The sequence below is a fragment of the Salvelinus fontinalis genome, chromosome 13 (assembly GCF_029448725.1).
Source record: "Salvelinus fontinalis isolate EN_2023a chromosome 13, ASM2944872v1, whole genome shotgun sequence".
NCBI classification, from domain to species: Eukaryota; Metazoa; Chordata; class Actinopteri; order Salmoniformes; family Salmonidae; genus Salvelinus; species Salvelinus fontinalis.
In genome coordinates, this window is record NC_074677.1 from 41,399,430 (window position 1) to 41,412,792 (window position 13,363).

A 13,363-nucleotide genomic window follows, 5' to 3' on the forward strand; every position below is an offset into this window, starting at 1 on the left:
GTACAACCAGAGGGGGAAAACTCTGGATCACCTTTACTCCACACACAGAGACACGTACAAAGCTCTCCCTCGCCCTCCATTTGGCAAATCTGACCATAATTCTATCCTTCTGATTCCTGCTTACAAGCAGAAATTATAGCAGGAAGCACCAGTGACTAGATCAATAAAAAAGTGGCCAGATTAAGCAGATGCTAAGCTGCAGGACTGTTTTGCTAGCACAGACTGGAATATGTTCTGGCATTCCTCCGATGGCATTGAGGAGTTCACCATATCAGTCATTGGCTTCATCAATAAGTGCATCGATGATGTCGTCCCCACAGTGACCGTACGTACATACCCCAACCAGAAGCCATGGATTACAGGCAACATCCGCACTGAGCTAAAGGTTAGAGCTGCCACTTTCAAGGAGCGGGACTCTAGCCTGGAAGCTTATAAGAAATCCCGCTATGCCCTCCAACGAACCATCAAACAGGCAAAGCGTCAATACAGGACTAAGATTGAATCATACTACACCGGCTCTGACACTCGTCAGATGTGGCAGGGCTTGCAAACCATTACAGACTACAAAGGGAAGCACAGCCGAGAGCTGCCCGGTGACATGATGGGCTAAACTACTTCTATGCTCGCTTTGAGGCAAATAACACTGAAGCATGCATGAGGGCACCAGCTCTTCCGGAAGACAAAACAACTAGACCGGTTTGGGGCGAGCGGTCGCATTTGCATTCGCTCTGCATTCGCTCTGCAGGTAGTATAACTTTTATAACTTTTCATTACATTTCATTATAGTACAACGATTTAATTTGTCCAACCTTAGCAATTTCTTCTTAACTAGCTACATAGCCGTCTGTGTATCAAAGATAACTGCGTAATTATCGTATTTCGTCGTCTCGTTGTCCACTGCTATCTGCCCAGCAGCTAGCAAACGTCCACCGTCTACCGAATAGTAGTATAACTTTTCATTACATTTCATTATAGTACAACGGTCTGATTTTCATTTTCATTACAGTACAACGGTTTGATTTGTTTGATCTTAGCTAGCTACATAGCCGTCTTTTATCAAACATAATTGCGTCGTTATTGAGGTTCGCTAGCGAGCTATTTTCGTTCGAAATTAACGCAACGTAGCCATCACTGCTAGCTAGCCAGCTTGCCACCGAAGAGCATTGTAGAAACGATTACAATACAACGGAACGACTTGTTTTGTGTAGTGTTAGCTAGCTACATAGTTTTCTTTGCTAGCTTTGTATCTAAGATAATTGTGTAACTTTGAGTAATTATCGGTTAGCTAGCCAGCTAGTTTCGCCTGCCGCGCTGCTGTCCTCCTACCTAGCCAACACTGCTAGCTAACACTGCTAGCTAGCCAACTTCTACCGAATAGCAGCACTGTAGAAACTTACATTACAACGGAACGACTTGATTAGCGTAGTGTTAGCTAGTTGTCTTTGCTGTCCTTGTATCCATGATAATTGTGTAGTTTAGAGAAATTTAGAGAAACTGTCGAGGTCACCTAGCCAGCTTCACTTTCAACAACGCAGCTACTGCTAGCCAGGCTACTTCACCAGCCAGCAGTACTATATCATTTTAGTCAATAAGATTTGTAATTTTATTGATTTTTTGCTACGTAAGCTTAACTTTCTGAACATTCGAGACGTGTAGCCCACTTGTCATTCTAATCTCCTTTGCTTTAGCGTAGCCTCTTCTGTAGCCTGTCAAATATGTGTCTGTCTATCCCTGTTCTCTCCTCTCTGCACAGACCATACAAACGCCTCACACCGCGTGGCCGCGCCCACCCTAACCTGGTGGTCCCAGCCCGCACGACCCACGTGGAGTTCCAGGTCTCCGGTAGCCTCTGGAACTGCCGATCCGCGGCCAACAAGGCAGAGCTCATCTCAGCCTATGCCTCCCTCCAGTCCCTCGACTTCTTGGCACTGACGGAAACATGGCTCACCACAGATAACACTGCTACTCCTACTGCTCTCTCTTCGTCTGCCCACGTGTTCTCGCACACCCCGAGAGCTTCTGGTCAGCGGGGTGGTGGCACCGGGATCCTCATCTCTCCCAAGTGGTCATTCTCTCTTTCTCCCCTTACCCATCTGTCTATCGCCTCCTTTGAATTCCATGCTGTCACAGTTACCAGCCCTTTCAAGCTTAACATCCTTATCATTTATCGCCCTCCAGGTTCCCTTGGAGAGTTCATCAATGAGCTTGATGCCTTGATAAGCTCCTTTCCTGAGGACGGCTCACCTCTCACAGTTCTGGGTGACTTTAACCTCCCCATGTCTACCTTTGACTCATTCCTCTCTGCCTCCTTCTTTCCACTCCTCTCCTCTTTTGACCTCACCCTCTCACCTTCCCCCCCTACTCACAAGGCAGGCAATACGCTTGACCTCATCTTTACTAGATGCTGTTCTTCCACTAACCTCATTGCAACTCCCCTCCAAGTCTCCGACCACTACCTTGTATCCTTTTCCCTCTCGCTCTCGTCCAACACTTCCCACACTGCCCCTACTCGGATGGTATCGCGCCGTCCCAACCTTCGCTCTCTCTCCCCCGCTACTCTCTCCTCTTCCATCCTATCATCTCTTCCCTCTGCCCAAACCTTCTCCAACCTATCTCCTGATTCTGCCTCCTCAACCCTCCTCTCCTCCCTTTCTGCATCCTTTGACTCTCTATGTCCCCTATCCTCCAGGCCGGCTCGGTCCTCCCCTCCCGCTCCGTGGCTCGACGACTCATTGCGAGCTCACAGAACAGGGCTCCGGGCAGCCGAGCGGAAATGGAGGAAAACTCGCCTCCCTGCGGACCTGGCATCCTTTCACTCCCTCCTCTCTACATTTTCCTCTTCTGTCTCTGCTGCTAAAGCCACTTTCTACCACTCTAAATTCCAAGCATCTGCCTCTAACCCTAGGAAGCTCTTTGCCACCTTCTCCTCCCTCCTGAATCCTCCTCCCCCTCCCCCCCCCCCCTCCTCCCTCTCTGCAGACGACTTCGTCAACCATTTTGAAAAGAAGGTCGACGACATCCGATCCTCGTTTGCTAAGTCAAACGACACCGCTGGTTCTGCTCACACTGCCCTACCCTGTGCTTTGACCTCTTTCTCTCCCCTCTCTCCAGATGAAATCTCGCGTCTTGTGACGGCCGGCCGCCCAACAACCTGCCCGCTTGACCCTATCCCCTCCTCTCTTCTCCAGACCATTTCCGGAGACCTTCTCCCTTACCTCACCTCGCTCATCAACTCATCCCTGACCGCTGGCTACGTCCCTTCCGTCTTCAAGAGAGCGAGAGTTGCACCCCTTCTGAAAAAACCTACACTCGATCCCTCCGATGTCAACAACTACAGACCAGTATCCCTTCTTTCTTTTCTCTCCAAAACTCTTGAACGTGCCGTCCTTGGCCAGCTCTCCTGCTATCTCTCTCAGAATGACCTTCTTGATCCAAATCAGTCAGGTTTCAAGACTAGTCACTCAACTGAGACTGCTCTTCTCTGTATCACGGAGGCGCTCCGCACTGCTAAAGCTAACTCTCTTTCCTCTGCTCTCATCCTTCTAGACCTATCGGCTGCCTTCGATACTGTGAACCATCAGATCCTCCTCTCCACCCTCTCCGAGTTGGGCATCTCCGGCGCGGCCCACGCTTGGATTGCGTCCTACCTGACAGGTCGCTCCTACCAGGTGGCGTGGCGAGAATCTGTCTCCTCACCACGCGCTCTCACCACTGGTGTCCCCCAGGGCTCTGTTCTAGGCCCTCTCCTATTCTCGCTATACACCAAGTCACTTGGCTCTGTCATAACCTCACATGGTCTCTCCTATCATTGCTATGCAGACGACACACAACTAATCTTCTCCTTTCCCCCTTCTGATGACCAGGTGGCGAATCGCATCTCTGCATGTCTGGCAGACATATCAGTGTGGATGACGGATCACCACCTCAAGCTGAACCTCGGCAAGACGGAGCTGCTCTTCCTCCCGGGGAAGGACTGCCCGTTCCATGATCTCGCCATCACGGTTGACAACTCCATTGTGTCCTCCTCCCAGAGCGCTAAGAACCTTGGCGTGATCCTGGACAACACCCTGTCGTTCTCAACTAACATCAAGGCGGTGGCCCGTTCCTGTAGGTTCATGCTCTACAACATCCGCAGAGTACGACCCTGCCTCACACAGGAAGCGGCGCAGGTCCTAATCCAGGCACTTGTCATCTCCCGTCTGGATTACTGCAACTCGCTGTTGGCTGGGCTCCCTGCCTGTGCCATCAAACCCCTACAACTCATCCAGAACGCCGCAGCCCGTCTGGTGTTCAACCTTCCCAAGTTCTCTCACGTCACCCCGCTCCTCCGCTCTCTCCACTGGCTTCCAGTTGAAGCTCGCATCCGCTACAAGACCATGGTGCTTGCCTACGGAGCTGTGAGGGGAACGGCACCTCAGTACCTTCAGGCTCTGATCAGGCCCTACACCCAAACAAGGGCACTGCGTTCATCCACCTCTGGCCTGCTCGCCTCCCTACCACTGAGGAAGTACAGTTCCCGCTCAGCCCAATCAAAACTGTTCGCTGCTCTGGCACCCCAATGGTGGAACAAACTCCCTCACGACGCCAGGACAGCGGAGTCAATCACCACCTTCCGGAGACACCTGAAACCCCACCTCTTCAAGGAATACCTAGGATAGGATAAAGCAATCCTTCTGCCCCCCCCCCCCCCTTAAAAGATGTAGATGCACTATTGTAAAGTGGCTGTTCCACTGGATGTCATTAGGTGAATGCACCAATTTGTAAGTCGCTCTGGATAAGAGCGTCTGCTAAATGACTTAAATGTAAATGTAAATGTAAGACAGTGTGATCACGCCCTCCACAGCCGATGTGAGTAAGACCTTTAAACAGGTCAACATTCACAAGGCCGCAGGGCCAGACGGATTACCAGGACGTGTACTGCGAGCATGCGCTGACCAACTGGCAAATGTCTTCACTGACATTTTCAACATCTCCCTGTCCAAGTCTGTAATGCCAACATTTTTCAAGTAGACCACCATAGTTCATGTGCCCCAAAACACAAAGGTAACCTCCCTAAATGACGACTTCCCCGTAGCACTCAGGTTTGTAGCCATGAAGTGCTTTGAAAGGCTGGTCATGGCTCACATAAACGCCATTATCCCAGAAACCCTAGACCCACTCCAATTTGCATACCACCCCAACAGATCTACAGATGATGCAATCTCTATTGCACTCCACACTGCCCTTTCCCACCTGGACAAAAGGAACACCTATGTGAGAATGTAGCTCAGCGTTCAACACAATAGTGCCCTCAAAGCTAGTCAATAAGCTAAGGGCTCTGGGACTAAACACCTCCCTCTGCAACTGGACCCTGGACTTCCTTATGGGCCGCCTCCAGGTGGTAAGGGTAGGTAACAACACATCCGCCACACTGATCCTCAACACAGGGGCCCCTCAGGGGTGCGTTCTCACTCCCCTCCTGTACTACACTCATGACTGCACGGCCAGGCACGACTCCAACACCATCATTAAGTTTGCCGATAACACAACAGTGGTAAGCCTGATCACCGACAACGACGAGACAGCCTATAAGGAGGAGGTCAGAGACCTGGCCGTGTGGTGCCAGGACAACAACCTCTCCCTCTACGTGATCAAGACAAAGGTGATGATTGTGGACTACACCATCGAGAGCATCCTGACTGGTTGCATCACTGCCTGGTATGGCAACTGCTCGGCCTTCGACCGCAAGGCATACAGAGGGTAGTACGAACTGCCCAGTACATCACTGGGGCCAAGCTTCTTACCATCCAGGACCTTTATTCCAGGGTGAGTCAGAGGAAGGCCCTAAAAATTGTCAAAGACTCCAGCAGCCCTAGTCATAGGCTGTTCTCTCTGCTACCGCACGGCAAGCGGTACCTGAGCAACAGTCTAGGTCCAAGAGGCTTCTAAATAGCTTCTACCCCCAAGCCATAAGACTCCTGAACTCCTAATCAAATGGCTACCCAGACTATTTGCATTGTGTGCCCCCCACCCCCCTTTTACACTGCTGCTACTCTTTGTTGTTATCGTCTATTCATAGTCACTTTAATAACTCTACCTTCATGTACATATTACCTCAACAAACCAGTGCCTCCGCACATTGACTCTGTACTGGTACCCCCTTGTATACAGTCTCGCTATTGTTATTTTACTGCTGCTCTTTAATGACTTGTTACTTTTATTTCTTATTCTTATCTGTTTTTATTGTAGATTTTATTTAAGTGTCTAACAAAGTTCATTGACTTTCTTTCTCTGTAATTATGTTAAATCATATGCAGTAAAAAAGAGCATCTCTACATTCAGGTAGATAGTAAAGGTATGGTGCGTGATTTTGATCTGATGAAGGCTAGATCTGCTGGGATTGGGAATCCATAAAAAGGACCAAAGGTCTAGCTGATAGCAGCATGACTGTCTGTCTGGGAGACTCAAGTCTCTCTGTACCAGAGGCTTTTGGTATTTTAGCTCTCTCTCACCGTAGCAGACGGAACACAACCTGGTTTCTGTCTCTTTCACTCCTAGGCCAGGACCCTCACAGGGTAAGAGGTTTATCAGTTATATATATGCACTGCTTATATCAATTATTATGATTAACTATCAGCTTAATTAGTATCAATTTAAACATGCTCAATGAAGTTTGACTTGCTTCGGTTATCATTTAATCAGTCTTGTGTGACATTTGTTCTTTGAGGTGAGTCCATGTGATTATTACCATTTCATACAGTTATAGTAAATGTAAAATAAAGTTTTCTTTATTTCGCAATGATAACCAATAGCATGTCCTTTTTCTTTTGCATGGATGATCGTTGTGCTGATAGATAGAATATGTGACTTTAATTGCCACAGGTTTGCATATTGATTTATGCTATTATTTGACAGCTCAGTGATAAAAGAAAATATCAATTCGCACACACACTGCCAAAATGATCAGGCAGGCAACTATGTTTGTATTGAAGAGAGTACTAAGGCCTACTATGTGAATGTTGTTTCAGATTCTACACCAATAGCATAAAAAAAGCACTAAAGTGGCTCAATAAACATCCAAAAATGAGTATTCTCAAGAAGAGTATTCTCAAAGAGAAGAAGATCAGTAAGTTGTTTATTATTGCTGATTCAGAATTGTGACAGACTTCCTGTGAGGCCTCTATATGATATGTAACCATGCCTGTAAGCCCCAGTAGCTGCATATACACATAAGAACAATTCCTTATCAGACAGATTTCATTTTAACCCATGTAAAATGTGTGTAATCAATTGACAAACGTTTGGTTTTGTGTACGTGTGTGTCAGAATTCGACGATGTCGAGGAGAGTGCAACGCAGGACAGCTCGATCGGGGCAGTACGATGGGAACTGCCAGAAGACCTACAGACTCACAACTCAGCACCTCAACTAAAATTGAGCAGCAAACCATCCAGACAAAAGGTACAGGATGGACATTACAGTCAGAGAGAGAGGGAGAGAGAAAGAGAGAGAGATTGAGAATAAATGATATGGATAATGGCAGTGAAAGTGAGAGACAGTGAATTGACAGCTTGATTTTCTTTTTTGAAAATTTCTCTTTCCTTATAGGGCCTAAAGGACCTGCGTATCCTGCAGGACTGTGTTAGATTCATCACACAGTGGAAACAACAGGTGGAGGTCGTCTGCAAGGTAGGCCTGAGACTAAATATTTTGGGTCTGCAAGGTAGGCCTGAGACTAAATATTTTGGGTCTGCAAGGTAGGCCTGAGACTAAATATTTTGGGTCTGCAAGGTAGGCCTGAGACTAAATATTTTGGGTCTGCAAGGTAGGCCTGAGACTAAATATTTTGGGTCTGCAAGGTAGGCCTGAGACTAAATATTTTGGGTCTGCAAGGTAGGCCTGAGACTAAATATTTTGGGTCTGCAAGGTAGGCCTGAGACTAAATATTTTGGGTCTGCAAGGTAGGCCTGAGACTAAATATTTTGGGTCTGCAAGGTAGGCCTGAGACTAAATATTTTGGGTCTGCAAGGTAGGCCTGAGACTAAATATTTTGGGTCTGCAAGGTAGGCCTGAGACTAAATATTTTGGGTCTGCAAGGTAGGCCTGAGACTAAATATTTTGGGTCTGCAAGGTAGGCCTGAGACTAAATATTTTGGGTCTGCAAGGTAGGCCTGAGACTAAATATTTTGGGTCTGCAAGGTAGGCCTGAGACTAAATATTTTGGGTCTGCAAGGTAGGCCTGAGACTAAATATTTAGAGTCTGCAAGGTAGGCCTGAGACTAAATATTTAGGGTCTGCAAGGTAGGCCTGAGACTAAATATTTAAGGTCTGCAAGATAGGCCTGAGACAAAAGATCTGTCTTGGCTGGGCCTTACTGTATAAGGTTTGGTTAGGTAGGCCTGAGACTTATGGACTGGGTCCCACATTGGGCCCAAATCCTTTGTTGTATGTATATTTGTATATTTCTTGATCAGTCTTTATTCGTATGTGTAGGAGTACTGAAACACTGTATGGGAGCCGGCGTTCTGTTGTAGGGTAATGTAGATTGACAGTTGAAATCATCAGTTACCCCTAGGTATACACACGGTATACTGGTATGTATAACACCTTTTATAAACTGGATGGTTCGAGCCATGAATTTTGATTGGCTGACAGCCGTGGTATATCAGACCGTATACCATGGGTATGACAAAACATTTATTTTTACTGCTCTAATTATGTTGGTAACCAGTTTATAATATCAATAAGGTATCTCGGGGGCTTGTGATATATGGCCAATATACCACAGCAAAGGGCTGTATCCAGGCACTCCGCGTTGGGTTGTGCATAAGAACAGCGCTTAGCCGTGATATATTGGCCATATACCACACATCCTCAGGCCTTATTGCTTAAATATACTGAGTAAATGAAGCAAGAAGAGTATAAATGAATCTCTGTTTTAAATGTACTTTTTGAAAGCTTTGTGGTTGCTGGGCAGATGAAATTGAAACACGTGACAAATTCTATTGAGTCACGTTCTGACTAAAATGAGACAACTCAGCTTGATGTCTTAGTTTGTTGTGGCTTATAATGGAGTTTATTTCATGCTGTTAGAGAATTCATTTTCTGGTTATGGATTTGTCATTATGGTTTCCTGGTTGAGTTCTTTCTTTGTCTGCTTATGGATAGTAAATCACTACACATCATTTGAAAAACTAAATGAAATCACTAAATGAAATCATGCTTTGTTTTGGATTTGATCATTTGAGCTAAATATCATATTCTATGTATGGCGTGTAGATTATAGAAGGTCATATGTACCATTAATGGAAAACTACGACGAGATTTGAATCTGGGACAAGGAGATGTCGAAGTACAAAATCCCCCAAAACCAAGTGATTAAATGGATCGCCCTTTACCTTAACCTTTATCCTGAGTCGTAATCCAGAATGGCCCATAACAAGGAAATAGAGCCTTCACTGTTGTTTTATGGGACTTTCATAAACGTTGCTCAGGGAGACTGTATGCCATAAATCCATGGATCACGGTGGTTGATAAAAAAACGGTATACTTCTTATGAAAAAACTTACCAGTCCTTAGATAAACTAAACGTTAAATAAGATGCTGGATCTAAATTTGGTGGGGGAGACGCTACATCAGCTCATTGGGACAGGAGTGGGTATGGTGGGCTGACATATGAATGGGAAGAAGCTTTGGGGCAAATTACGGAGTTTCTTGCAAACCTTGCTTCAAATACTATTTGAAATAATTTGAAAATACTTTATCTGTGCTTGATTGAGCTTGCCTGACATAATGGACCAATAGAATAGTCACACAACTGTAAACCCCACCCATCTAGACAGGCTAGAGGAAACGCTCAAATAGTATTTGAGTGTAAATTACAGTTTTGTGCTGTGTAAGTCAACTTGTTGTTGTGTGTTGTTCTGCAGCGCAGTAAGAATGTCAGAGTGGACCAGCAGAGTGAACAGAGTCTGGAACAGTGTCGTAAACTCATCCTCCAATGGGCAGAGGAGTTGAAGAGAGTGGACACAGTGAGTGGGTTACTAACAATATTCTCACAAATCTCATCTCGAGCTACTTGCATATTCATACTGTAAAATATGGATGGGGTTGACTAGGACATGACAGATAAAGAGGGGGGGGGGGGGGGGGGGGGGGGGGGTGATCTCATATACTTTACTATGATGTGAATGAATCAAACCAGGATGATCAATTGAGCATCCATTAATCTTACTTATTTATTTCATTTATATGAGACACTGATACAAACACAATAATTGTCTAAACGTCATATGTTTTACTCTGTCCCACAGAGTCCCTGGATACAGGAGAGAGCTGACCTCATAGACCTGGAGAACAACAGGGAGGATCCTGGACCCTCCACACAGGCAGAGCAGAGGATCATGGAATGGGCTAAGGAGCTGCAGAGTGTCACAGAGGTGTGTGTGTTCTTGCCAGCCATAGCCAACATTTCTGATTGACACATATCATTGGCGTAGGTAGAGGTTGCCTGATCTAGGGTCAGAGTCAGTCTCAATGAGATCAAATCTATGAATGAATCTTGCACTGTTTGTGTCCATTCAGAGATGTGGTCTGATGAGGGATGAGCTGACCCAGATGCTGAGACGGCTGGAGCTGAATAACAAGAAGCTGGTGACCCTCCTCCCCTTCCTGGAGTTCATCACCTGGTCTCTACTGAAGGAAGAAGACAGCAGCATGGTGAGGCACACAGCCCTAACCCTATGTTCAAGCCTGACACGAACCAAAACCCTAGCATCATGTCCACATGCTAGTTCAACCCTAACCATAACCCTGCCACCCACACACTTCTCTCAAACTTTGTAGGATCCAGTCTTATTACATGTCTTTACAATTTCAAGCTGTGATTGGTACTATTTACCTATTTCAAAATACAAAACACAGAATTTGAGTTGGGTTTCGATTCACCTAGAATATTGTCCTCGGATAACATTTTGTCAATCAAAAGAGGAGGGCGGCTCCAGATAAAGTTCTTGTATGCAAGTAGTGATAAGGCAGCCGCCTAATCAAAGGGGCTATAGACCAGCCAGTATAAATCGTTATCAGATTAGACAAATCATCAGCAATACTTCATGCTGACCTTTCTATTACCTACAGTTGAGTCAACAGTTTTGGAATGAAATACTACCCTCTAGAACTGCCCATTGGTATCAAAGTGCCCTCCTTTATTACTCCTGTTCGTGCCCTCTGGCCGCTGCTCTCTATCATCCACATCCACTGGCATTGCCCCAAATTCTGACGCAACCCTTCTCCTTGCTTCTTCTATAGGGTATCATTCCCCAGCTATGGCTGGCTACGAAACAACGCACCTGGAAAACAGGTATGCCCCCCCCTCCCCCCTCCCCTAACATCCCAATCTATGTTTTCTGGCTGTGAATGTTTGAAAATGTATTTTTACATTTGAATGTTATTGAGGTATCTTATCGTCTTCTTCTCCTGAATTGACAGAAACACCTAAGTACATCCCAAACTCAGTGTGGAACTGGATCTGCAGTGCTTCGGGTAATTATGCTTCATTTGCTGCATTTCATAATTCAGTACAGTGTTTTACCAACTACGGTCCTCAGGTACTCCCAACAATACATCTTTTTTGTTGTGGCCCTGGAAAAGTACACCTGATTCTACTTGTCAACGAGTCATCAAGCCCTTGACAAGTTGAATCAGGTGTTTTTGTCTGTGGCTACAACAAAAATGTGTGCTGTTGGGAGTACTCGAGGACCGGAGTTGGGAAACACTGCAGTAGAGTGACATGAAAATGTATTTAGACGGACAGATTTGATTAGATAAAAAAAAAAAAAAAAAAGCAATTACAGCCACACAGGTGGATTCAGTGCTTTCAAAATAACAGGATAATAGAAACAAATCATTTCAATTGTGGGTCCTCTATTGCCCTGAAACTACACTAAAACCTCTCCTCTCATGTTATCCTACATAGTTGACATTAACCTGGACCCTATGACCAACCACCCATGGCTGCTGCTCTCAGACGACCATAAGAAGGTCCAGGAGGCTCACTGCACGACAGAGGCGGCCTTCAGCACACAGCGCTATGACAGCTGGCCCTGCGTCCTGGGCTGGGAGGGCCTGTCCTCTGGACGTCACTACTGGGAGGTTACCCTGGCCAACAACGGATACTGGAGGGTCGGTCTGACCACCGCCACGTCCAAACGGCACGGTCGCTTCCCTATGACCCCCGCAGAAGGCTACTGGGCCCTGTGGCGCAGCACGAGGCAGTTCTACGCCTGCACCAAGACCGAGACCTCCCTGCCCATGGAGATGCTGCCCCGCAAGGTGGGCATCTTTCTGGACTACGAGGAGGGTCAAATCTCCTTCTACAATGCGGAGACCCGGGCACACATCTATACATTCACGGATAACTTCAGGGAGAAGCTGTATCCTCTGTTTGCTCCACTGGATGGACGCACCCTCATCACCATCTCATCACCGAAGTATGTCACAGATGTAGACTAGACACCCCCTACCTAATCTGAGAACCCCAAACTCGTGTGTGTAAGAAGAGCCTACCCTCTACCCATCATAGGGGCAGTTCCTGCTCGCCCTGGACTAAAAAACAAACTCAATGGAGATTCTCAGGTTTAGGCTTAATCAGTGTGAGAGAAACAACCCTGTGGTGTACAGCAACAGATAACCTTGATCCTGGAACCGTGACCTCAAAATATCTGTTAAGAGCCCTCCTATTGCCTCCATGGATGATACATCTAGTATCTATGAAGTTTCTAGTATCTCTGAAGTATATATTTAGTATCTCTAATGAACAAAAATAAACACAACATGCAACTATTTCAAAGGTTTTGCTGAGTTACAGTTCACATAAGGAAATAAATCAATTTAAATCAATTCATTAGGCCGTAATCTATGGATGCAGGGGCGCAGCCATGGGGGAGCCAAGCCCAGCCAATCAGAATTAGATTTTTCGAGCCTCCCAAGTGGCGCTAGCGTCATCACTACAGATCCGGGTTCGATATCAGGCTGTGCCACAGCCGGCCGCGCCCGCGAGTCCCATGACGCAGCGCACAATTGGCCCAGCATCGTCCGGGTTAGGCCAGCAGGGATGTCTTGACAATTACTAGGTGTACGGTGTTTCTTCCGACACATTGGTGCGGCTGGCTTCTGGGTTAAGCGAGCACTTTGTCAAGAAGCGGAGCGGCTTGGCGGGTCGTGTTTCGGAGGACGCATGGCTCTCGACCTTCGCCTCTCTCTCGAGTTCGTACGGGAGTTGCAGCGATGATCATGCTGTTTAAATCAGCTTCTTGATATGCCACACCTGTGAGGTGGGTGGATTACGTTGACAAAGGATAAAATGCTCACTAACAGGGATGTTACCA

At 46.5% G+C, this 13,363-nt stretch overlaps 1 protein-coding gene across 1 annotated transcript; it reads left to right on the forward strand.

Annotated features, from left to right (window-relative positions):
• Positions 1 to 6,360: 6,360 nt before the first annotated feature.
• Positions 6,361 to 12,875, forward strand: si:ch211-114c12.5 (E3 ubiquitin-protein ligase TRIM39). The gene is made up of 10 exons (XM_055942878.1): positions 6,361 to 6,554; positions 7,008 to 7,105; positions 7,306 to 7,439; positions 7,587 to 7,667; positions 9,908 to 10,009; positions 10,292 to 10,417; positions 10,563 to 10,697; positions 11,286 to 11,337; positions 11,466 to 11,519; positions 11,953 to 12,875. Exons 2-10 carry the CDS (start codon positions 7,063 to 7,065, stop codon positions 12,486 to 12,488), a joined length of 1,263 nt encoding a protein of 420 aa, XP_055798853.1. The 5' UTR covers positions 6,361 to 6,554; positions 7,008 to 7,062; the 3' UTR covers positions 12,489 to 12,875.
• Positions 12,876 to 13,363: the final 488 nt, after the last annotated feature.

Excerpts from the sequence above, each read along its gene's own strand:
- si:ch211-114c12.5 (XM_055942878.1), top strand. The coding sequence starts at position 7,063 with ATGAGTATTCTCAAGAAGAGTATTCTCAAAGAGAAGAAGATCA. Across the intron at positions 10,418-10,562 it reads AGCTGCAGAGTGTCACAGAG|AGATGTGGTCTGATGAGGGA; the intron begins GTGTGTGTGTTC and ends GTGTCCATTCAG. Across the intron at positions 11,520-11,952 it reads CTGGATCTGCAGTGCTTCGG|TTGACATTAACCTGGACCCT; the intron begins GTAATTATGCTT and ends TATCCTACATAG.